The following is a 24,317-nucleotide window of genomic DNA, read 5'->3' as shown; positions in this document are numbered from 1 at the left end:
ACTTCTTGTTTGGAGTGGGGCATGCATAGTCTTTACCATGAGTTCTCCACTGGATCCCCTGGGAAGAAATGTTACTGTTACTGTACAGTTCAGTGTCTAAATGTATCATATACCCAATACCATATATATATGGAGAGAGAGAGAGGGAGAGACAGAGAGAGAGAGAATGTCTACATGTAGTCCATTCTGGGGAAAACATGTATTGAGTCCTCCCAGAAGTGGGGTAGATAATCAATTATTCAAGTTATCTTAAATGTTCTTTACATAATGCTAGCATTTTCTCCATGTAATAATAAAAATATTGCATTGGCAACATATCTGCTAATACAGACTTAAAATTGAAAACCCCTCGAGTGCATCAGATGTATTAGTTACTCATCTCATAGTTATAGGTTACTGCTATATTCTTAGTTTTTAAAAATTATTTTTATTATTAATTATATAAAATAAAATTCAATCTCTGTTCTTCTATATATTCAAATTATTTTTATTTTTAACTTTTTTCACATTTTTGAGAATTTTAAATATGTATATATATATATATATACACTGTATTACAACCTTCCCCAGGCCCTACCTTCTCCCCCATATCTCTCTCAATTTTTCTTTAATCATTACTTTTACACACACACACACACACACACACACACACATACACACACACTGGGTAACCTGCTGAGTTGATTTAGTGTTGCCCCTATGTATATATTTTTAGTACTGATGACTTGGTATTGAATAACCAATTAGGGACCTAGACTTGAAGAAAACAATTCTCCCTCAGTAGTCATTAATTGCCTGAGGGTCCTCATCAAGGGTTTAACCTTGTGGTAATTATCTCATGCACATTGAGATGTCTCCAATAGGTAGGTTTTCTTTATGTAGCCATAGTGTTAAGAGTCCATGTGTGTACCTTCCATATCATGTACAGATGAGGCACTCTCACAACTGATGTTCTGGTCTTCTGGGTCTTGCAATCTTTCCACCTGCTCGTTTGTGGGTTTTTTCCTGAGCTTTAGGTATAGGGATTGTGTTGTGGGTGTGTCAGTTGGAGTTGGACAGTCAATCATTTCTGTATTTTGACTTGTTGTTTTCTTTAATGGTCTGTGTGTGTGCTGCAAAAGGTTTCTTTGATAAGAGGGGAGAACTACACTTACTTCTAGGTGTAAGGGCAAGTACTAAACATGCACTTAGGGATTATATTAGTTATATATTGCTGTGGTTCAGAGGTATTACAGCAGCATAGGTCTGTGGACTACTTTTCTCCCTCATTAACTTGTATGCTGACTCTGGTACTCAGTGAGGAGGCTTCCTGCCCAGGTCCAGATTGATTCCTCCAACTCCCAGATCTGAAGTATATGTGAAGTGTTCAGCAATAGGCACTTACCTTCAGATTAATGAGATGTTTAATCTCTTCTTTTCTAATACTTTATGCCACTTCTTTATGTGGTTTACCTAATTGATTAACTTGGCCCTCCAATAACACGACAGGTGATGGCTAAAAATGTGGGTGATTGTTCCTTTGTAATTACTGATGAAGACATACATGCTTTTATGCATATATATTATTTTCTATCTCCTCTCTTTATTCCCCTCCCTTCTTGTTTACTAGTGAGTAAATATGACCTTTTACTAAAAGAAAATTAAATTGTTTTGCTTATAAATAATTACATTTTTAGGAACTTCCAAATCATGTCCCATGTTTATTTTTGTCCATTCAAACAAATATTTGTTCTGCCCTTATCATGATTGTTACAATCTATTTACATCAGGGAATATAGTCTGTATCTGTGGATTATTTGGCTTATGTTTTCTCCTGGGCATGTCTGCAGGGTTGGGTATCTTGATTCGAGGGAGGACTCCATTCAATGTGGGAAGCAACAAGCCGTTGGCAGGAGGTCCTGGGTTGTATACAAGTAGAGAACTTGCGCTGAGCCAGAGCACTCACTGCCCTCTGCTCAGTATTATGAATGGAGTGGAACTAGCTACTTTAAGTTCAAGCTGCTTTGACTTCTCTGAAAACCTGGCCTTCTTCCTCCTTAAGATGTTTTGGTGAAGGTGTTTTATGACAGCAATACTAGAGGAAACTAAGACAGCCTTGCTATTATGAGCATCATCTCAATTATGCTTAATACGGTAACGCAGTCTCTGAGATAGCTGAAGAGTTGACATTTGTTTGCCATTATGAACGATGGAACTGATATGTAGATAACCAGCTATTTTTGTATAATCATGATCAGCTCCCAGTTTTTTTAAAAAACTATGAGTCTACCTAAAATTAGCATTTCCATACCCATTCTATTGTTTTGCTAATTTGAAAAGAATAACAACATACAGATCTTCAAAGAACTACATATATGATGTGAATCATTACAACAAAATGAAAATAGCAAACACTTCCTCTGGGGAAAAGCCCAAGCTGAGGTTTTTCAGGTGGTTGTTTTTGCTTGCTTGTGCTGTGTGTATGTTGTTCCGAGGTGGGAACAGGGAATGCTGGATTGTTGTAGAGCCATGATCTTCCTAGATGAAAAGCATGCTGTTGTGTTATATCATTACAAAAACAAACTAACAAACAAACAAAAAAAACAGTTGTGCACCTCAGAAAAGTAATGCCTGTGACAAGTTTTCTTTATTCTGAAGAGTGTGCCATGGGGCTGGGACTGCAAAGAGTGGAATGTGTTCCTCATTGCCTGTGCATTTTACCTTAAAACCGCCATTTGTTGACATTCTGATTTTCATGATATTAGATTTTTGTGTGTGCTACTTTTTCTCTAATATCCACACTGAAATGCCCCTAAGTTTATATCACTTACTGTGTCTATTTAATCAAAGGAGAGCTCAAGATAATAGTTCCCCACAATGAATTGGCCACTTTTGAAGTGCTGGTCCAACCTTTACAAACTGTCAAAGTACATGTTGATTTAAAGCTTTGTTTCCTTTGGTGTTACCGATGGCTCTAAAAAGGCATGAACATTAGTCATAACATTGATGAATGGCTTTGCCTGCTCTAAGATGTGGAGTAATCATCAGAAATCTACCATTTGATATAACTTTTCTTTGGACTATCTTCCTCAGCAACCTAAAGAACAGTATAGCATGATACATGTAAACAAAAACAAACCGCAAAACTCTTCTTCTCGTGAAACTGCTTAGATCCTTATTCAACAGCAAACAAGAAGAGCAGGAGTTATTTCTATATTATTGAACACCTGACCGTATTCCCCACCTTCAGATTTCAATCTAATACAGAATAAAAGTTCTGGTGTCTATGGCAGTTAACAGGTTGTCTGTACAATATTAAAAGCTTTATTAACAAATTAAGTGTTTCTTTATATAGTGGTAAAAGAAAATTGGCAATTGAGATATATGTTCAAGTTATAATGTTTAGAAAGGAAGGAGTGCTGGAGCTGTGTTCATGAAGAGGCCCTTTGTTCAGTGCTCATCACTAAGATTGGGAAGCTCAGAACTGCAGCTCTAGAGGATCTGACCCCCTCTTCCTGGCCTTCCTGGATATTTAGAAATTATGAGCCAACATCCCATCTCTAGAAAGTTCTACCGATAGTTTTATAGTTTTTCCTTTGTCTTTCAGGTGACGACGCTTGTCAACACAAGCAACAAAGGTCCATCTGGTAAAAAGAAAGGGAGGTCAAAGAAAGCCCATGTGCTTGCAGCATCTGTAGAACAAGCTACTCAGAACTTCCTGGAGAAGGGTGAGCAGATCGCTAAGGAGAGTCAAGACCTCAAAGAAGAGCTGGTGGCTGCTGTAGAGGATGTGCGGAAGCAAGGTCAGTGGAATGCTTTGTCCTGGTGCTGTGTAAGCAGGACACTGTTCTCTAGAACCAAGGGAACAGTTTGCCTTGTGCTCTCTGAACATGTTTTCACTGTCTGCTGGGATTGGTTGTGTAAGTATTTTTCTGTCGAAATGTGGGCATGTTTGCAAACACCCACTATTGCTATTACTTAGAAATCTTCCTATTCCTAGCTTGGTAGATGAAAAAAAAAAACTTCACTGTCAAACTCACGCCATGGGATAGATTTGTAAACTCCATCCTTATAAGATGGCTGAAGATGCAGGACTCTGAGGAGGATGGGATGGGAGGATGGCAAACCATGTAGAGCAAATGCTCCATGTGGTCCTCGAATTATCTTTTCAGTCCACAGCTTTTCTAACACATTTATCTCATAAACATACTGTTTATTTGGCATTTTGAACCTTTTTATTTGCAATAAATTGCATGTAACAAGAAAATAACATCTGATCATTTTTAGGGTTCATTTGCAGTTTAGTGTTGGTGAGTTTGTGCATATCCTTGAGAAACATTGCCAGACCTTTTTCATCTTAGAATAAATAGTAAATATGCATTTTTTCAACTATCCATTTACCACCACCCCCCCACGTCTCTGAATCACTCTTCGTCTGTTTGACAACTCTTCATTTTTTACAAAGTGTGATTCCCCATGATGTCTGTTTCTGACTTGCTTATTTAGCTTTCTATGGCTAAATATATCATCTCCACAGACTACTTTTGGGTGGATTTCCCTATTTTGTTCTTGTGAACAAAATTACTATCATAGTATACAAAAATAAATAAACATATGTATATATGATGATTAGCTTTAATTAGCACTTGGACACAACTTAAAATCACCTAGGAAAAGAGAGTAAATGAGAAATTGCATACATTAGGCACTCTGTATGGGATTGCTTTTTTTCTCTTTCTTTCTTTTATCTCCAGAACTTTTTTATAGGCTTTATTTTGTATATATTATGCTTTTTATTTAATCACTTTACAGCCTGATCTCAGCCCACTCCCTCCTCTCTTCCCAGTCCCACTCTCATGGCCACTTTCCCCATCCCCCCTCTCCTTCTGCTCAGAGAAGAGGAGGTCCCCAAGGGATACCAATCCACTTTGGCAGGTCAATTTGCAGCAGGACTAAGTGGATCCCCTTCCGCCAAGGCCTGACAAGGTATAGCAGCTAGGAGAAGGGATCCAGAGGCAGGCAACAGAGTTAGAGATAGCCCCTACTTTGTTAAGAGATCCGCATGGTGACCAAGCTGCACATCTGCTACATATGAGTAGGGGATCTAGGTTCAGTACTTCCATGTTCTTTGGTTGTTGGTTTAGCATCTGTGTGCCCCCATGGGAGCAGGGTAGATTACTCTGTATGTCTTCTGGTGGTGTCCTTGACTCCTCCAGCTCCCTCTATCCTTTCTCCCACTCTTCTGCAAAACTCCTGCCCCCACTTTTCTACAAACCCATCCCAGCATATTAAGTCCCATTAGAACTAAGCTTGGTTTGTTGTTTGACTGTGGGGTTTCTGTATCTGTTTTCTTCAGCTACTGGATGAAACCTTTCAGAAGACAGTTAGCCTTTGACCCAACATTTGTCTTGACTACAAGAAGTGTAGGCATTAAGACAGAGCTGAGAATGAGGGCAAGGCAAATCAATGACTGCCCCAAGAAGAGACTCTTTCCATGGGAGAGAACCAGCCCCTGTCACTACAAGTGATACTCTGCTATGCTTGCAGACAGAAAATTAGCATTTACTGTAGGGCACTGTCTTAACTAAGTTAATGGAAGGGTAAAGACTAAGGCTTCTGGACGCAGCACCATTCCCTAGGCAAGGTGTCCTGAACTGTATCAAAATAGAAATGACATTCTTCCTGACCACATTTTTCAATAAATTAAAGCATAGACCAAACTATTTACTGAACACTAATTTTTAATATCTAAAGAAATGTTTTATTAGGTAATTGTTGAATGAATGAATGGTCTGTTTATACTCTTTATTCAATCTGACTGTCTTTTGTGGTTCATAGATGAATGTTCATTATCTTAAATTTAAAACCTTCCCTTCATGCAAACACATTTATTTTCTTCATGTCTTGTGTGTATGATATGTTTATACTTTATTTTGCATATATGTGGGAACACATACACTTGTTGTCATTGTATGTGGACACAGGATTGATGTGGGGAATCATTCTCTATTAATTTTCCACCTATACATTGAGACAAAATCTCTCAATCAAACTTGGCCAAGGGAGGATACTTAAATCTCACTAGGAAGGGGAAATAGACAGAAGTAGTGGTTGAAAAGAGGGAACAAGGTAGAAGAGGGAAAGAAACAAGGGTCTGAATCTGACCTGGGAAGAGCTGAGATGGAAGAACAGAAGGCCTGCAGAGAAAAAAGAACTGTGGGTGGGGGCATCTCTGTGACAAGCTGGAGACCTACATCAGAGTATGTCTCTGGTACACTATGAGGGGAACTATGGCTGAGAATCCTAGTAGGAGGGTCCATGGAGGCTGATGAGAATACCCTCTAACTAAAAGAGACTCTTAATGGAGAGAGAACACTAACCCATCCACAAAAAAAAATTTCATCCAAAACTTACCCTGTCTACAAGACATGCAGGGATAAAGATAGAACAGGTAAAATAGAGATTGAGGTACTGTCCAACTAACACAAGTTTCACCCCACAGAAGAGAGCCATCCCCTGACACTATTAAGGATATTCAGCTATGCTTGGCATACAGGAGCCTATCAGAGTTGTCCTTTGAGAGGTTTCACCCAGCAGCTGTTTGAAACAGATGCTGAGACCCATAGTCAAACATTGGATGAAGCACAGGGAGTCTAGTTGAAAAGTGTGTGTGGGTGGGGAGAGAATAAAAGGACCTAGAGGTGACAAGAGATCCAGAAGAAGACCAACAGAGCAAAGTAACCAGTGCCCAGCGGGGCCTGTGGAGTCTGAAACACCAACCAATGACCATGAATGGACTGGACCTAGGCCCTCTCTATAGATGTAGCTGATGGGAAGCTCAGGCTTCATGTGGATCAACTAGTAAGGGGAGCAGAGGCTCTCTCTAGTGTGGACTCTGTTGTCTGCTTTTGGATCACTTCCCCCTGAAGGGACTGCCTTGCCAGGCCATAAGTCAAGAGTACAAACTCAGTCCTGATGTGATTTGATAAGCTGGGGAGGGTGAGTAGGGAGGGCTCCTCTATTCTGAGAAATAGGGGAGAAGAAGATGGAGAGGAGAGTGGGACTAGAAAGAGAGGAGGGAGGGGGCTATGACTGGGATGTAAAGTGAATAAATACATAAATTAATCGTTTTTTAAAACCCTTGGATTATGCCAATAATGAAAGTCCTTCTTACCATCTTACTATGCGAAATCCTTGTCTCCAATTCCTAATGTTACAATTATAGGCAGGCTACCATACCAACCCAAATTTTAAATTGGTTTCTGGAGATCAGAACTCTAGTCCTTACAATTTTGTGGCAAGAGCTTTAAACAATAAGCTATCTTTCCAGCCTCTGACTATACTTTATGCCATTATTCTACTCTTTTGCTCATAAAAGATAACTTCATTTATAGGACACTGATTCAAATTGTTGCTTCAACTGGACATGTTTAATGCTCCATAGTCCATCTTATGTGAGCAGAGCACAAGTGTTATACATGTCATGGGATTATGAGCACCTCCAAGTTTTGAAATGCACTTGAAAGTTGGTATTTTTCCTGAAGTTAGACACCTGCTTGCTTTCATGCATCTGTGCCCCAGATAATTAGTTTTTGCTGCTGTTTTCTTATGTATACTAATGTGCACATGTAAAAAAAAATGAGATGTGCTTACTTTGACAAATGTTTATACCTATGGAACCCCCAACGTTCTCAACATACTGAGCATACTTATAGTAGAGAGATTTTTGATGTTAGATCTGTTTCTTTACAATAAAACTTTATTATACAACCCAACTAGCTTATACAAGAAGGAAAGAGGTTAAAGGGACAAAAGAGTGAACCTTCCGGTAGCCGGTCCACGGAATGGGTCCTTAGGTGTCTCTCTGGCCCATGTGCTGGTCCAGCTGGTCCGCTGCTCTCCCCGCCCTCTTTGGCCCAGCTGACTTTGTTGTTCTCTCTTCCCCAACTCCCTGAGTCACGTGGGAAGGACCGTCTCCGTGAGGGTCAATTAGAAAGACAATAGTCCAGGTGGGGTTCCTAGGTCTGCTTCCTGAATTCCAGACCCAGGATGGATCCACTCAGTCTGTCACAAGGTATTCATGGGGTGCCCCAAGGGTAAAGCCCGCCAAGGCTGCTCCCACGTGTGACAAGGCTTATTCTTTCCCACAATTTTTGGTTGGTTTCTCCCTCTTTAAGCATCCATCTCCTTGTGTAATAAATTTTCTTGTTTACTTCTGCCTCAATCCCTTAGGTTTCCCTTCATTTATTCTTCTAAGATAGTTGCAGTCTTTAGAACTTGCCATGAGGCTTATGCAAAATGGTCTATCATAGATCCAGTAGAATTGTCAGTTGGTTAGATTTCTCCTGTGGCATGAGAATAATAGACTATAATTTAAGACAGTGGTTGCATTTCTGAGGATATTTGAGCATTACTCTGTGTCATCCATTCCCTGTTACAGAACTGATGCTGAGGGATAGCCTGTATGAAGCACCATGGCCACATGTTCCTTTCTCAGAACAGTGTCAGATTCAAATGCACCTTACTGTGACATGCAAAATGACAACTAAATTACTGAAAAACGTCATTAAAACTCCCCTCTTAGTGTCCTTGCTTTTGAGTGTCTCCCTTATATTTGAGGTGCTTCCTAGTTGTCAGAGGTGTGATTCTTCCCAGGCAATGGAGTCCTCAAGCTCCAGTGTCACTTCTGTGCCTGCAGATCTTCTTGTCTCCTTTTTCCCCTCCCCCATGAGAACCCAGCTCTTTCTTCACTATGTGATTTCTATAGCCCATCTGCTCCGGTCTGTTTTCACATTGGCTCTTTATTTGGCCTTTATGCACAAGCTGGATCCTAGCTGACTTTCAGAGTGATAAGAAGAAAGGAACGTATGAGGAAGAGGTGTGGAGGAGGGCAAGGTTACTGAGTTATTTAATATAAAATGCATTATCAGCCCTTCCATCATAGAAATATATCTTTATTCACATAGAAGATTAAAATATGTGACCATTTACAATTGGAGGTAATAATTTTCTTCACTGTCCTTGCATGGCTTATTTATTTAATAGTGCACAGATGGGAAGAAATTGAACAACTTCATTATTGCATAGAAAATGCTTCTGCCTAGCTTTCCCCATTCTCTTCCTTCACTTCCATTTTTCTCTCACTCATGCTATTTCTTCTTCTCCTCCCTTTCTTTCTCACTTTCTGTTTCATTCTATTTTGTTTAATAAAAAACAAACAAAAAGCACTTGGATCATGCCAGTATAGAAAGTCTTGCTTACACAATGGAACCTTTGTCTCCAGTTCTTAAGGTTGCAATCACAGGCAGGTTACTACGCCAATTCAAAATTTACATGGGTTTCTGGAATCTGAACTATAGTCCTCACAATTTTATTATAAGAACTTTAAATACTAAGCTATCTTCCCAGCCTCTGACTATACTTTATGCTACTATTCTATTCCCTTACTTGTTGACATTGAGTCCAAGCTTCTGCCCACACTAGGCAAGTGATTTAACTCAGCTTCATTTGTCAGCTTTGTTTGTGCATATTCAAATAACATCTTCAAAACATTGTCACTTTTTTCCAGGATAAAGAGATTCTAGGTGTTTTACATGTCCATTTTTAGATTTCTGAAATAGAGTCATTTGATTTTGTCAACTCGTAGCTCACAGAACCTTGCGGTTTTATTTAATCTGGTAAATTCATACACAAAATTACACATTTATAATGTGTTGTTACTGTATCTTAATATGATTACATTTAGTATTGTTTAAATTTATTTATTATCAATTGAAAACTTAGCTCCTTAAGTCTAGGCTGCATGCGTGGTGTTAAAAAGTGCTCAGAATGCATGGTAACCATCATTTACCTCTAGAATATTCTCCAGGAAATATGTGCTTTAGGGCTATGTTAATGTTTACATGAGAAGCATGTAGCGAAAATACACTTTCAAAATGTATATTCCTGTATTCAAATTCTGGGGCTCTGCTGACTCATTCTTGGATGAAGATAAGATTTCCAAGTGTGTGCTTTTGTCAACTGTCTGCATGTTTTATCTTAAATAAAACACTTGAGTAAGGGCCAAAGCTGTCAAGGCCAAGTCTGAACTTCATCAGCATAGTCATAATGATTGCTTCACCTCTGTCTAGGCTGAAGCTTGAGGTTTAGACACATGGTGAGTGATGGTGAGGCAATGCTGTTACCAAGGAAAATTAACAAAATTTTAAATTATAAAAGAAAGTGTTTAATTTGGGTTTCAGGGTTCCAGAGGATGAGTCTATGACCATCATGGTGGGGAAAGCATGGTATCAGGCCAGCATGGTGCTAGACAGGTAACTGAAATCCCACATCTCAGTCTTCACATGAAGGCTAGAGAGACACCAGGCATGTCATCAGCTTCTGAAACCTCAAAGTCCACCCTAGTGACACACCTCCTCCCAAAAGGCCACACCTTCTGATCTGTCTCAAAGAGGTCTACCAACTTTTGCATTCAAATATATAAGCCTAAGATAGGGGCTCATATTTAGAAGCGTAACGAAGATTTCAAATTCTAATGTTACAAATAGCTTGATGCTGTAAATGAAATCACCTAACTATGTTCAGAGTCATCATCTCCAATTTTCAAGTATAGACAATGACTGGTTGTTTTTACTCAAAGAGATCAAAGGAGTTTTATTAGTTTTATTAAAGGAGTCTATGAAGTAAGATGACTCAGCAGGTAAAATCTCTGGCCACTAGGACCAAGACTTACATGGTAGAAGGAGAGAATCAACTCTCATAAATTGCATGCACATGCACATGCACACATTCACACACAGGCACATACACACACAAATAAACACACTAAAGAATGAAAAAAGAAATGAAGACATAAAAGATGTAAGGCAAGAAAAGAAAGAATATAAAAAATTACATACCATAGTAATTTTGTTAAAGTTCTACATAGTAGATTTGTAAGTTCTGATTTGTTGACTTTATCTGTATCTTTAGACATTGTACTCCTGCCTGATTTCTTTTTTCTTTTTGGTGAGCCAATAAGTTCAGATGTAGTTGCTTACAGAAGAATGAGTGAGGGGAGTTATTTATAGAAGCATAGGCAACTTAGTAATGGCCACACCACTGAACAAAATTGCTTTCCCTATTGCAGTAACTATTAACAGCCTAAAGACCTCATCTCCTGCCTATTAACCAACAAACCTGAGTCCCCGCAGGTAGCCTATTGAAGCATCAAGTTCATAGCCAGTGGTCCTTCTGAGTACTCATTGTCTTTAAAGGCCTCAGAGATGGTGGGGGTTGTACGTAGACCTAGCATGTTACAAAAGAATGGGTGTATACATATGAAGCACACACAGCAAAACTTCTCAAAACAGGAAACACAGAGGCTGTTACGAACACATTCTACATTGAAGTTCTATGCTTAGAAAGCTTAAAACATGTAGAATTTTTACCACTATGATTTTTCTGGACTGAAAGCATGTCTCTACCTTTGATTAATGTCAAAATCATCTGAGAAGCTTTTAAAACCCTAATGTCTATCTACATCCTGCCAGAGAAATATGATTCCTAAAGTATGACTCAGACATCAATATTTTAGTCTCCACTATTGATGCCTCTGTACAAATTACTTTTGAACAGATGGACTAAGTTCCTGATTCTGCATTACGTGCACATAGATAGTGATAGATCCTATTAGCCAGAGGCACAGGTGATCAATGCTAAGTCTCTCTCAACTTCTTGTTCCATCTTAATACTTGAGAAACTACACATCATCTTCCCAAGCAACATTTACATCTCAATGGGAGTTTTCAAGGTTTCCAACTCTATACTTTACTTAGATGTAGGTATATAAACTTATATAGGAAAATCAACCTAACACTTTACATTAAAATATAATGGACAGGTAATGTTTTATGACAGAGGACTTTCCAATCTTGATGTACTGCAGACCCTCAGGAAATGTGTAAGAAATCATTTGGCAGTCCTATCTGTGAGGCTTTACGTAGTAAACAGAAAGGTACACTGATGCAGCTAATAAGAAATGTGATGGTAAAGCTAAATGTTTATTGGAAATTTGTGAAGAATCATGGGTTGAGGATTTCAAGTCATCTCCAAAGGCAGAGGAAAAAGAATGCTGTGGATGAGTGAGGATAAACAAAAAAGACTTGATTTGATGAGCAATTTAGTATAAACTACAATTTCAACTATTCTAATGAGGGGACAGACTGACGAAGTTTTGGAACTAAGATTATTATACATAACATAATGAAAGGAAGACAGGAAGGAAGATGAGAAGGCAGGAGGAAGGGAGAGAAGGAGGAGAGAAAAAGGGAGGGAGACAGAAATTCGGTAAGTAGCTGACTGTTACCTTCTTATGGGTATATTGAAAGATAAACATCCCAAGTGTGGTAGTTTCAATAAGAATGCCCCCCATAGACTCCAACATTTAATGCTTTTGTTGTGTCATTGGGGAATACAGCCTTGCTGGAATACAGTTGACTCTGTTGGAGGAAGTGAGTCACTGGAGGTGTGTGGGCTTTGAGGTCTCAGAAGCTCAAGCCAGGCCCATTGGGTTACTTTCTCTCTCTTCATGCTGCCTAACAATCTGGATGTAGAGCTCTCAGCTAGCACTCCAGCACCATGTCTGCCTGCGTGCTACCATGCTTTCCTTCATGATGATAATGGACTAAACGTCTGACCTGTAAGCCAGCCCCAATCATATGTTTTCCCCTATAAGAATTGCATTGGTCAAGGTGTCTATTTGGTAATAGAACATTGACTAAGACTTTAAGTTTATGAAAATCTGACTGAATCAGACAACATGTGGTGTTGATCCATGGTTATGTGTAGTCACCACAACGGATGAAGGTAAACAGAAGCACACTGCTTCCAGGATCCATGATGGTGGTGGTAGGAGTGAAAAGAGAAACAGAAAACGGAATATTGTAAACTTTGCAGAAAGAAGTCAATAAATGTCCCTAATTATTGAAAGGAAATAAGAATAAGCATTTGTTCTTGTAGAGGCCACAGGCGAAGTAATTGGGAAGTCTTAAGGGATGACAGGACCAGGTTGGCTTTAGACATCGATAAATTAGGAGGCCTTCCTAGCAGATGGTGATGCCATAGGGATGGGACATTGGCAAAGCAAGGAGATTTGCAAATCTCTGAATTTGATAAATGAATCTCTCAGAGATATAACATTCGATGAAGATACACTTTGGGGAAAAGTCTCACATTTGGAATTGAGAATGGGACATAAATAAATTAGAAAAGGGAAGCTGGAATGAAATGTGAAGAGAAAGTAAAGTTCTAAAATTCCAAAGAAATAGGACTTTTAATAAAGGAGACAGTTATCCATCTGGACCCTCAAAATGCTGTCAGCATCTTGGATTTTTCTGACACTGCAGACCATAAACACTTTAGATTTTGCAAGAAAGGTGACATCCTCTTTCAATTAAAATTGAATTTTCAGAAAGCAGCAAAGACAGTAGCAAAAATGAAGCTATGTGAGCAATAGAGCAGAGAGGTTCGGGCAGGAAGTCTAGCAAAATAAATGTGCATTAAGAGCGAGAATCAATGAAAGACAAGTCATAGAAGGCACAAGACATTGACCTTGAGTGTCTACATGTACGTGCACATAAGTGCACATATATACAGACATGTCCACACTATACACAAATGAAATCATGGAAGGCGCAAGGGTAGATGCTAAAAAGAGATGGTAGATGGTGAATCAATTGAGCCTGGTAGGAAAGCTAAGTAGACATGCCTTTGTTGTTCTTGAGCTACTTACTGTGTTTGTTTGTTTGTTTTTCTCTTACGGATCTTTTGAGATGTAGCTGAGTGACTGTGTGCTACCTTGTATCTTTGGAGGGATTAACGTGACACCTGCCACATAGTGGCATTTAGTAGATACCTAGGTTGATTATTAAGGGATGGCAGGAGAGAAATAGAAGAATAAGAGAGAAACATTAAGAGAAACCATTGAGTATAACTGCTTTCTTGTTTATATTTTACAGTCTAAGTCAGAGAGAGAAGAAAGCCATAACTAAAGAGAAAGGTAAAGGGCTCAAACAGTGGCAACACGAAGTATATAAGGAATGTGTCTTTACATGAAAATCAAATAAGAAGGAGAGACAAGTCTAGAAAGGCTTTAGAGCAGGCTGGGAGGCTGCTAGTAGGTATCCACAACACACAAAAAACTGGACTCAATAGCACTCTTCTATAATCTCAGTGTTCCTTTGGCAGGAAGGCTAGAGGGCATTGTGGAAGCCCTGGAGGCTCTAAGCCAGCTAGCAAATATCAAAGGAAAGAAAGACACTGTGTCAAATAAGGTAGGTACCAAAGACTCACATCTGAGGTTTTTTCATTTGACTTCTACACATAAATACACATGATTGTGAACTCATGCAGAAATGTACACACATGCACTCACACAAATGTTTTACAGAAATGATGAACTATATCCATCAGATGAAATTATCCAGTTATTGGGAAGAATGATGGAGATGGGTTTCACAAGCCATACTGACTTGATGCTTGGACAGGTTTCATGGCTGTGTTTGTCACTGACCACTGTTTAACCCTACCAACTGACTTCATGTATGTCTGTGTATGTTTCTTTTTTACTGAAAACAACTTTGATATAGTTGAAAAGATCCATTTATGTTCAGTCATCACTGTCTAAGAATCTTTTGCTTCTTCCATGTGTAGCAGCATCTTCTAAAATGTTTGTAGATTTGGAGTAGTCTCATAAACTGTGCTTTGCATAATAACAGGCATAATTCTTGTCATTTTAAATTGCCAGCTTCACTCGGTGCGTTTCCTCTATGCCCCAGCATTTAGAAAAGCAGCACTTCTTCTTGGCTCTCCATTAGTACATATCCACTTCCTCCGAAGCCGTGGAGCATGGTCCTGGATTTCCTACCTTCAGACTCACACCTCAGCATTATCATTGCTCACACCCTATTTGGGCAATCACAAATCAAAGCCTCAGGCAAGATCCTTGACATCAGGGTGGTATGTACCAAGACTTGTGTGACTGTAACCTCCTGTGAATGATGAAATCTTGGTTCAGGCACAGGTGAGAACTGAGGTGTCTTCATGAACTCCTTTTTAATACAAGTTGAACGTGCAACATTCCGTTACTTATGCCAACAGTTTTGGCTTTTCTCTAGTTTGAACTAATCTTCCAGGTGAATTGATATATTGATATGAAATAGCTTTTTAATTTACTTCTACCCAGTCAACACTTATTTAATGACTGTTAACCAATGAGTGATGTCCCAAGAAGCAAAACAGGAAGAGAGCAAGAAACCCTTCATATCCTCAAGAAGATGTAAGATTGTCTACCCATGACCTACTTTTTCTGTTTTGTTTGTTAGCTGTAGATGGAATGTGGTGGTTCAAGTGAAATTTCCCTTAATATAATTTATGTGTCTTGGGTAACTGAGAGTTAGACAGAACCTGGTCTGGAAGGTTCACTATCAATGGTTCTGCCTTTCCATCTCCACCTTTCCTACAAATGGGTAAATTACCCAGGTGGAAGGGATAATCTGTCTCTAGCTGCACTTTCTACATGGACGGGCATTTTTGAGGAGGAGAAATGGATGTATTGCTAAGAAACTGTTCCTCTTTCTTGTGTCCCTTTTCTCTAGTGCTTTGAGCTTCTATTTTGTATACTCAGAGTGCAAAGCCCAGTTAGCACACCAGGGTTTATTTGATGTGTTGTGTGCCTGCTATTTTACCAAGTGCTTGGCTGCCCATACAGGTATAATACATTGCCTTTATTTAGAATGTGTCCCATTTGCAGTGCTGTGAAATTCCCTCCCTTTCAGGATGAGAGTTCCGATTCCATTCAACTAAGTTAACTTCATTGAACATAGGTTTTGCCATGTGTAAATCATTTGTTTTGAAAAATTATCCAGCCGTGTGCAGCTGCACATGCCTGTAACACCAGCACTCAGGGAGGCAGAGGGAGATGGATCAAGGTGAGTTTGAGGCCAACCTGGTCTACAAAGCAAGTCCAGGACTGTCAAGGCTACACACAGAAACCCTGTCTCAGAAAAAAACAAAACAACAAAAAACAAACAAACAAAACTTTGATCAGGAGACCATGAGAATCTTTACTTCTGCGTAGTGTTCCAAGTGATTTCCACAGTTTGCCAGTTGCAAGAAAGTTTCCACAGTTTCACAGTCACCACTTCCAAAGGTTAATACTTGCCTGTGATTACCATCTTTTATTCAAGATCATTTAGAATTTCGTTTAGTTTTAGTGTTTGAGAATTCCACACATGAATATAATGTTTTGTTAAAACCTTCTTTAATTAATCTCTCTCTCTCTCTCTCTCTCTCTCTCTCTCTCTCTCTCTCTCTCTCTCTCTCTCTCTCTCTCTCTCTCTCTCTCTGTGTGTGTGTGTGTGTGTGTGCATATACATACATGAGGCTCCATGTGTGTGTGCAGGTACACATGCATGTCTATGCGTGTGTATGTAGAGGCCAGAGATCAACCTCAGGTGTTGCTCTTTAGGGACTATCCACTTTGGTTATTAGGCAAGGCCTCTCATTGGCTGGAAGCCTCCTCGTTTGTATAGGCTGGGTAGCTAGGAATCCATCTGTGTATCTTGGCTTCCCTACCACTGGGATTACATGTCAGTACCACTACTTTGAGCTTTTTGTCTTTCAGTGGGGATGATGGAAATCAAACTCAGGCCCCCATACTACTGTCATGGCGAGCCCTTTTCCAGCCTTGTGTACATCTTATTTCCTTTTAAACTGATGTACTCAGGGCTTGAGGTTGAGTGGTACTATGAGGGTCTAGTGAATGCTCCTCCTGCATGAGACTCTGGGCTTTAATTCCCAGATCCATAAACAAAAAAGTCAAAAATCACAGAAACATAACAAATCTCAACAATTCAAGCTGCTACCAGAGAAGGAAATCACTTTCCAGAAGTTCTCCCCTCAGAAGTTTAAAAAGAAACCTGAATATGCATGCAGCGTTGGGTGAATAAGAGGAGGATGGATGTGAAGATGTAGTGACAGATGTATCCCTGTGGGAAATGCCGCATGCCTTTGAGTTCTCCTTAATGCAAATGTTAACATTTGCTAGGATTTAAACTGTTGCATATTTTGTTAAATAAAACACATTGTATTTCAACTTTGACTTAGTTCAGGGCCCAAGTGTATTCCACGTCCACAAAGTGCCCTTGTTGTAAGAGAGTTTAAGAGAACCCTTAATTATTTTTTCACCTCTTCCTCTTCTGAAGTCCCCTGCTTTGGGAAAATCTGCAATTTTGCAGCAAAAATAGTGACACCAGTAACTCCTGCTTATTGGCTGCTACTCCATTTGTCAGACTCTGCATATCTTCTCTCAAAGTCATTGTGCTAACTCTCAGGAGCATTACTGCCCATCTTCTTTAGTGAAGGACACTTTTCTGATAGACTACCGTTGCATAATTTCAAAAAGCGTGACTAAGTGTTGCCTTCCAACAAGTACTATGTTGTGTCCTGAGAATATAAAATAAAGAGAACATACATCCCCTGCCTGTGCCAATACTGCACTCAGAAGTGAGACACACAAATTAGTAAAAAAACGTTTATAGGTTAATGATTTGTGAGTGTGACTGCAGTTTGTGAAATAGCCAAAAGCTTAAGAAAAAGGAAAAAAAAAAAAAAGTAAACCACGATTGCTATTAAAATAGAGCAGAGAGGAAGACAATGGCTCAGCAGGGGCTCTCATAACTGTGGAAGGAGAAACAGCCAATTACACACAACTGTTCTCTGACTTTCATTTACATGTCATGTACACACACATACATAATTATATTTTTAAAGTGAAAAATAAGAAAATGTTAATCAAAGTAAGACAAGCAACACTCTAGGAGAAAATATTTGTACATACTTCTCCAATGCAAGATGAGTATTTGTAAGACACAGGGTACTCTTAAATTTTAAAACTGTTCAAAAACAACCTAAATCAAAAACTGAAGGAATGACTGGAACAGATATATCCCTAGACAGGATGTGCAGATGGAAAACAGGCATAGAGAAATACTCTTTCATGCTGCTTGGGGGGGGGGGCGGAGATAAAAGCAATGAGAGTGTGCTTTACTCCTGCCACAGTAACTAAGATCTCCGAAACGGTTTAAGGCACATGTTGGCAGAGGTTTGGGATGACAGATTATTTCACTCAGGTGGTTATAAGATGGCATGCCCATGCTTTCTGGAACGTGTCCTGGCAGATTTGTGAAAAAAAAAAAAAATGATCATGAAATACAGCCTTGGATATTAACTTCTTGATTTTCAAATGCGTATGTACATGACAGTATCTATACATGTTCTATGTTTCTTTTTTTCAATAAACTTTTCACTGTAGGGCAATTTTTAAATTGCAGAAATTTTGCAAGGACAGTTCTGAAAAATTACTATATGCTTTTCCATATTAATTTTCCTCGTTCTTAATACCCGGCACTTTGTGGTTTGTTTGTCACAGTTTATGAATCAGTATTGCTGTCTTGCTTCTTAAAGTAAGCTCAGCAAGAAATAGAAGAACAGTAACACAGCTCGGGTTCGGATACTTAGCAAAGGTGGCCCATACTGATGATACTGATGAGCATTTATTCTGCAGCTGACTATTCCAGTGATGAGGGATAAGAAACGATGAATTATAGGTCTGAATAGATATAACTAATAAATCTAGTTTAGGATGACCCTGATAGAGGCCTGTTTCCTCTAACACTCTTTATTCAGATATAAATTTGCCAGTCTAAATAGATGTTCTACTCACAAAAAAAGTAAAGATAGCTAGAGGTGGTTTTGACAGACATTCAATTTAGTAACAAAGAAAGATAGAAGAAGAGAGAGAAATCAAGCTCAGAGACTGGGTTGTGCAGGGAAAGTGTCTAAGCATCATACCCATGAGAAGACAGATGCCTTCTGCAGAGCCATGCATCCTAGACAGTGTAGTAGGGTAATGGGCAGCTTTGCAGTACTGTCATTTTCAAGTTCCAATGTGTTGTGTGACTTGGTGAGGTCACTTCTCTGTGTCAGGGTTCTCAGGAGCTCGCTGTCACCCTGTCCTACATACATACACCCTCAGGCACAAGGTGGGGAGGAGCAGCCAAGGTGCTCTTAGAATACTCCAGTCTTGAGCCATCTTGAGAAATCCCATGGCAGAGCCTTTGCCATTCTTACCACTGCCATTGCTCTGGCTACTGTTGGGAATCTAGATTGGGTTGCCACTATTTCTAGATGATTGTTTGTAAAGCTCGTTCAAATAGTGGTTTTAATGTTAAAATGCAATATTTCAGGAAAATCACTCCTTCACTTCATTTTCGTTTGAATTTCTTCTTTTTTAAATTTGTTTTGCTTATTTGCTTGCTTGCTTGCTTTGTTTTCGTAGTACAGGAGATTGAACGTCAAGCCTGACAAATGCTAACCGAACACTACCAGGGACATCTATCCCTGCTTTTGCTCCATTTGCAATCCTCCTGTTTGCAGGAAAATCCTTAAGGCAGCCATCTGATCCCAGGATGCATAAAAGAAAGCTCCCTGCATTAGCACATGAAGAAATTTGATCATCCAGGGCTTCCAGAGCATGCTGTCTGTAATTCAATCAAACAATACATTTGACATAACATTGTGACTAACAGGGGATGCGGTTTCCAAGATGAATCCTGCACTCTCATGTTTCCTTAATTATGATCTATGTCAGTAACTTGATATAAGGCAGGCAGTCTTCATTAGGTCTGGACTGTTCTTCAGGGATGATTTCAGTGAGCATGCTTCTAAATTAGACTGCTTTTAGTAAGAAAATAAATGATGCAGGAGAAAAATACTCCTCAAACCATTCTGTGCCCTGCTAAGTGCTTGCTAATGCAAAGTCCCAGAGGACCACAGTCTGGATCAGCATACAGTCAATACAGTAATTTATGAAGAAGCCACCCCAGCTTTGCAAGTCTGAGCAGAAGTCTTTGTGTTGGGAGGCTCAACATGGACTTCCAGATAAAATAGGAAAGAAGCTGACAGATAGGAAAGGAGGGATGGTGTTATGGAGTTGGAAGGGAAACTTGCCTCCTTTGAAGTCCCTGACAATGCATGTTTAATTTCCTGTTCCCTCAGTTAAACTGGAAAAAAAAGCTATTTCTCCCAAATCAACAGTCCTTCCACTGGGACTTCTGGCATTTTCATACACTGTGCTTTAGAGCGTTCATAGAGCTGTGCTTAGATGACGGTCTTTGTCTCAATTTTCCAATGCCTTCGTTGCTACTTGAGCAGTGCCAATGGCATGCAGTTATGCTGAACATGAAAACATACAGACAGCCTTACCTAACTGAAGTACTGTAATCATCAGCCTGCGGTGCCACTCCTGGCTTCTGTACATGGGCACTTCATGTCTAACTCAGCTACTCATGTTTGCATGATGAAGGCTTTACCAACTGAGCTAACCCCCAAGCCTCCTTCACTGCTTTTAAAAATTAGTTATTGTGTTTTGAATCATGGGTATGTGTGTGTGTGTGGGTATGCGCATATAGCTGCAAGTTGCTGTGGAAGTCAGGCAGGGCATCATATCCTCTGGAGTTCCAGTTACAGAAGACTGTGAGCCACATGAACTGGATGCTGGAAACTAAACTCAGGTTCTCTGCAGGATCAGTAGGCATTCTTAATCACTGAGGCATCTTTCCAGCCTCCCATTATCATTTTTTTAAGGCAACAAAAAATATCTAGTATTATTGCCATTTAAAAAACCCTCAAAGCATGTTCTGTATTAGATTGTGATGTTGCTTGTTGCTCACTGTAATAATTCTATTAGAGAGCCCCAGTGTGGATTCATAGGGGAGCATTTAAGGGACGAAAGGTCAGAGGTATTAAATATTTACATTTATTAGAATGTGATATTTGTTATAGCAGAAGGGAGAGGAATTAATTGGTTTATTTCCAATCACAGGCTTTATGAACTTACTGCTTGGGTAATTTCTTAAATGTCACAATTAAAAATACTGACCTATTTATCTATGGGCTCTCATTGAAATGGTAGCAGCCATCTCTAATGTCACCTAACAAATTTAAAATAATGGCCTTTGAATCATAAATCCAGAATGGGTCAACACTAGAGTTCCCCCTCTCAAGCTCAGGGCTCCAAATTGCCAGGAATGCTGTTCTTCCTAGCCTAGCCTCCTAGAGCTACAACATGATGTGTCTGTGTCCTTCAGTAAAGATAGAGCAAGGGCCTCACCATGCACTGGTCTGTGATTCTCTGAACTGGCCCTCTTTCTTTTCTGATTTTAATTTCTCATCTAAGAAATAAAAATTCTAAATTGTTCCCTAGTATTTCTCTAAAGTTTTTGTCTGTTTCATGTGTGTGTGCAGGCGCATGTGCATGTGTGTGTGTGTGTGTGTGTGTGTGTGTGTGTGTGTTATGTTTCAACCTCAACAGGGCTGCCCATGTAAGTATAGAGACCAGAACACATCCACAGTTGTCGTTCCACAAAAGATATATTCTTTGTTTATTTGGATCTTTCTTTCATTATCTTTTCCTTCTTTTTTTTTTTTTTTTTTTAAGATAAAACACCTCCCAGACCTAGAACTTGCTGAAGAGGCTAGGCTACCTGGCCAGGGAGTCTTAGAGACTTTTGTATAGAATTTAGGGATTAAACTCTGATCCTTGTGCCTGCAAAACATGAATTATACTGACTGAGCCACCTCCCCATCCACCTTCTTTACATTTAAAGATCTGGGGTCTAGCTGAACCATATCCTGTATAAGTTTCTTGTTTATATAGTGCTGAAAGAATTGCCACATTAATAATCTGTAAGCTAGGTAGCCACGCAGAGTATATCCCAATGGAATCAGAAAGATGAAAGACACAGATTCCTTGGGGGCTTAGAGATACTGGAGGGGGGGGAGAATTTCCCCGTGGTTCAGAACACTGCACTTGCCCCCTGCTTCCTCAACAAATCAGTTTGAGGTCAGATGAACATGATGAGAGTTAGTAGGCATCTGGATCTGAAGCTTGAGGCCCCAAAAGACAACCAAGACGGTGAGGTTGTCACCTTGGTGGGATATGATGGGATGATAGATGTGAAAGATTCCCAACTACCACGATGGGCCAGTGTCTGTTTTAGTGAGTCCTAGTGACTCCATCAGAAAGATAGGTCAGAAGGTCTGTAAGAGAACAGTTTTAGCCTGGAGGCGACTGCTTTGTAAAGACTTAAAGTGGATGATTTTCATCCATAAGGGCACATTCTTTAATGATGAAGACCACAGCTACATTTCTCATGATTCTTGGTTAGGAAGAAAGCTCTGGATAAGTGATTTCCAGGACACTTGATGCCTTCTTAGTGAAATATGGTAGTAAGCACATTCATTCTGATTACAAGCAGCTGGCTACAGGAAGCTATGTATTACCTATGGCTTTAGTTTGCTGGATTTTTGGATGGGTAAGGGAAAAGGCTTAAAGACCATAGACCCTGTACTCCAAGAAGTGGAGGGACTGTCTAACAATATGGTCCTTGGTAGAGAGAAGTTTGTCAAGGATGTGGGTCTAGAGAAGCCCTTCACTGCTGCCAGACATCCTTATTGACTGAAGGCCATCCCCAGCCACTCATCCTTTGGTATTAAAGAAGTCATCGCTGGGTTGATGACCCATACTGTGAGTCTCAAGAAAGCAGTCAGCAAGATTGTATGATCCATAATAGGAAGCCCTGGGTATGTGAATTAACTATAAATATTTTTGTGACAAGAGGAATCCTAAACTGACCAGGACAAGTAGCCAGGTTCATGTGATTTTCATCTGATAGGAGGTCAGGGGCAGAAATGCCATCTTCCTCCCTATGGGGTCAGCAAATACTAGTCCCAGAGTGAGATTCCCAACTACTATGAGGATACAGAAGGGACCTGCCAGTCTACTAAAAGCCACAAAGACAAGGAAATCCTCCTAATAATATAGATGTGAGAATCCTGTAAAATGTGGGGACAGTCAAGGAGGGTAAGTAGAGGAGATGCTCCAAAAGACAAAAATGGAGATCATGACAGATATTTTGAAATAGGCATTGCTTACAATTACAAAAACCACGAGATATGAGGATCAGTGAGGTTGATTAGATCATGGCTGGGCAGATATCTTTATGGAAATACTCTCTGGGATATTATCAGGCAATTGTGCCATGAAACCTTCTTTTATAATTTGCAGACATGATTTAGTTTTAGGGTTAGACTTTTAATTGCTTGATTGGTTGGTATGTTTTGGTTAGGGTTAATTTTGGTTTTGGTGTAGTTAGGGTTGATAGTGAATCAATTTGATTCTGACAATGTTCATATTTCTTTTGCAAATCAAAATGCTGTCTGCATGTGCAAATGAAACATCTAGACTGCAACACTTGCAGAATGTTGTTTTCTGCTTTGTGCTGTGCCTGATGACAAGAAAAGCTGCCCTCTGCCCTTACTCTCCTGTTCTTTATCCTCTTGTCAGATCACTCACAAACTTCCAAATCTACACATGGGCATGCCTCGCTGTCCCGTAGATAGAGCTCTGTGCTCAGTGACCCAGAATGACAGCTGAGTCACACCCCAGCTGGAATCTCAAAGATGTCAGTTTGGCTTGACCTCTAGTAAATACCCAATGTGTAGCAGCAAAAGTTCTTATGTGGAAAATTCTTGTTATCATCATATGGGCACCAACAGCAGTTTTTCAGCTTTTACTTCCAGTCTCTGCCCTCTACTGGTGGATGATACACACCTGAGTAACTATCTCTAAAGGAGATGAAGATGAACAGTTTGAGGCAATTCAGGCTTTACCTGAGATGCCTTGCTATTCCCTCACTATCATGTAAGTCCTGTCTTTTTCTCAGGACTGTAACCATTCCTGATATTTCCTCTCTTATCTTTACTATAAGTCCCCAAAATGCAATAAAACTGGAAGGATTATTTTATTCTTGTATTAAAAACTACAAATGACTTGCTTCCCCCTATAAGGTAAAATTTAAAAAAGGAAAAATTAAGACAATTTGTTAAGCCCAGTGGATAAATTGTTATGAAGGATCAATCAGCATATAGGTTGTCCTCTGCAAGTTACTACTGTTCTCAATGTGAAGCTAGGGACAAGAGAAAAGACACCGGAAAAGCTTCAGTTAGCATCAGGGGAAAATAAGGGCAGCTCCCTGGGGAGAGGCCTCAGCTTTTTTCATTTGAGCATTAGGAATAGACCATCATGTTATGTGGGAGTCTCTGTCTGATGACAATATGTGGGTACCACATGATTTGTATTAGTTTTGTTTCCAATTCTGAGTGAAATGCCTCCCTCTTTTTTTTTTTTAAATCAAGTATGCTGGAGATTAAAAATGAAAATTCATCAAGCACCCTGG

At 39.6% G+C, this 24,317-nt stretch overlaps 1 protein-coding gene across 2 annotated transcripts in view; it reads left to right on the top strand.

Moving 5' to 3' along the window:
- Ctnna2 (catenin alpha 2) overlaps window positions 1-24,317 on the top strand; it is a 1,128,304-nt gene that overhangs the window by 209,415 nt on the left and 894,572 nt on the right. For both annotated transcript variants that reach the window (XM_051154752.1, XM_051154753.1), the window contains exon 3: window positions 3,587-3,782. In XM_051154752.1, the coding sequence (XP_051010709.1) occupies window positions 3,587-3,782 (196 nt within the window). The remainder of the gene's footprint in view (window positions 1-3,586; window positions 3,783-24,317) is intronic.

This window comes from Acomys russatus, chromosome 13 (assembly GCF_903995435.1).
Source record: "Acomys russatus chromosome 13, mAcoRus1.1, whole genome shotgun sequence".
Lineage (NCBI taxonomy): Eukaryota > Metazoa > Chordata > Mammalia > Rodentia > Muridae > Acomys > Acomys russatus.
Note: the sequence above shows the minus strand (reverse complement) of the source record. Positions and strands in the feature narration are given on the sequence as shown.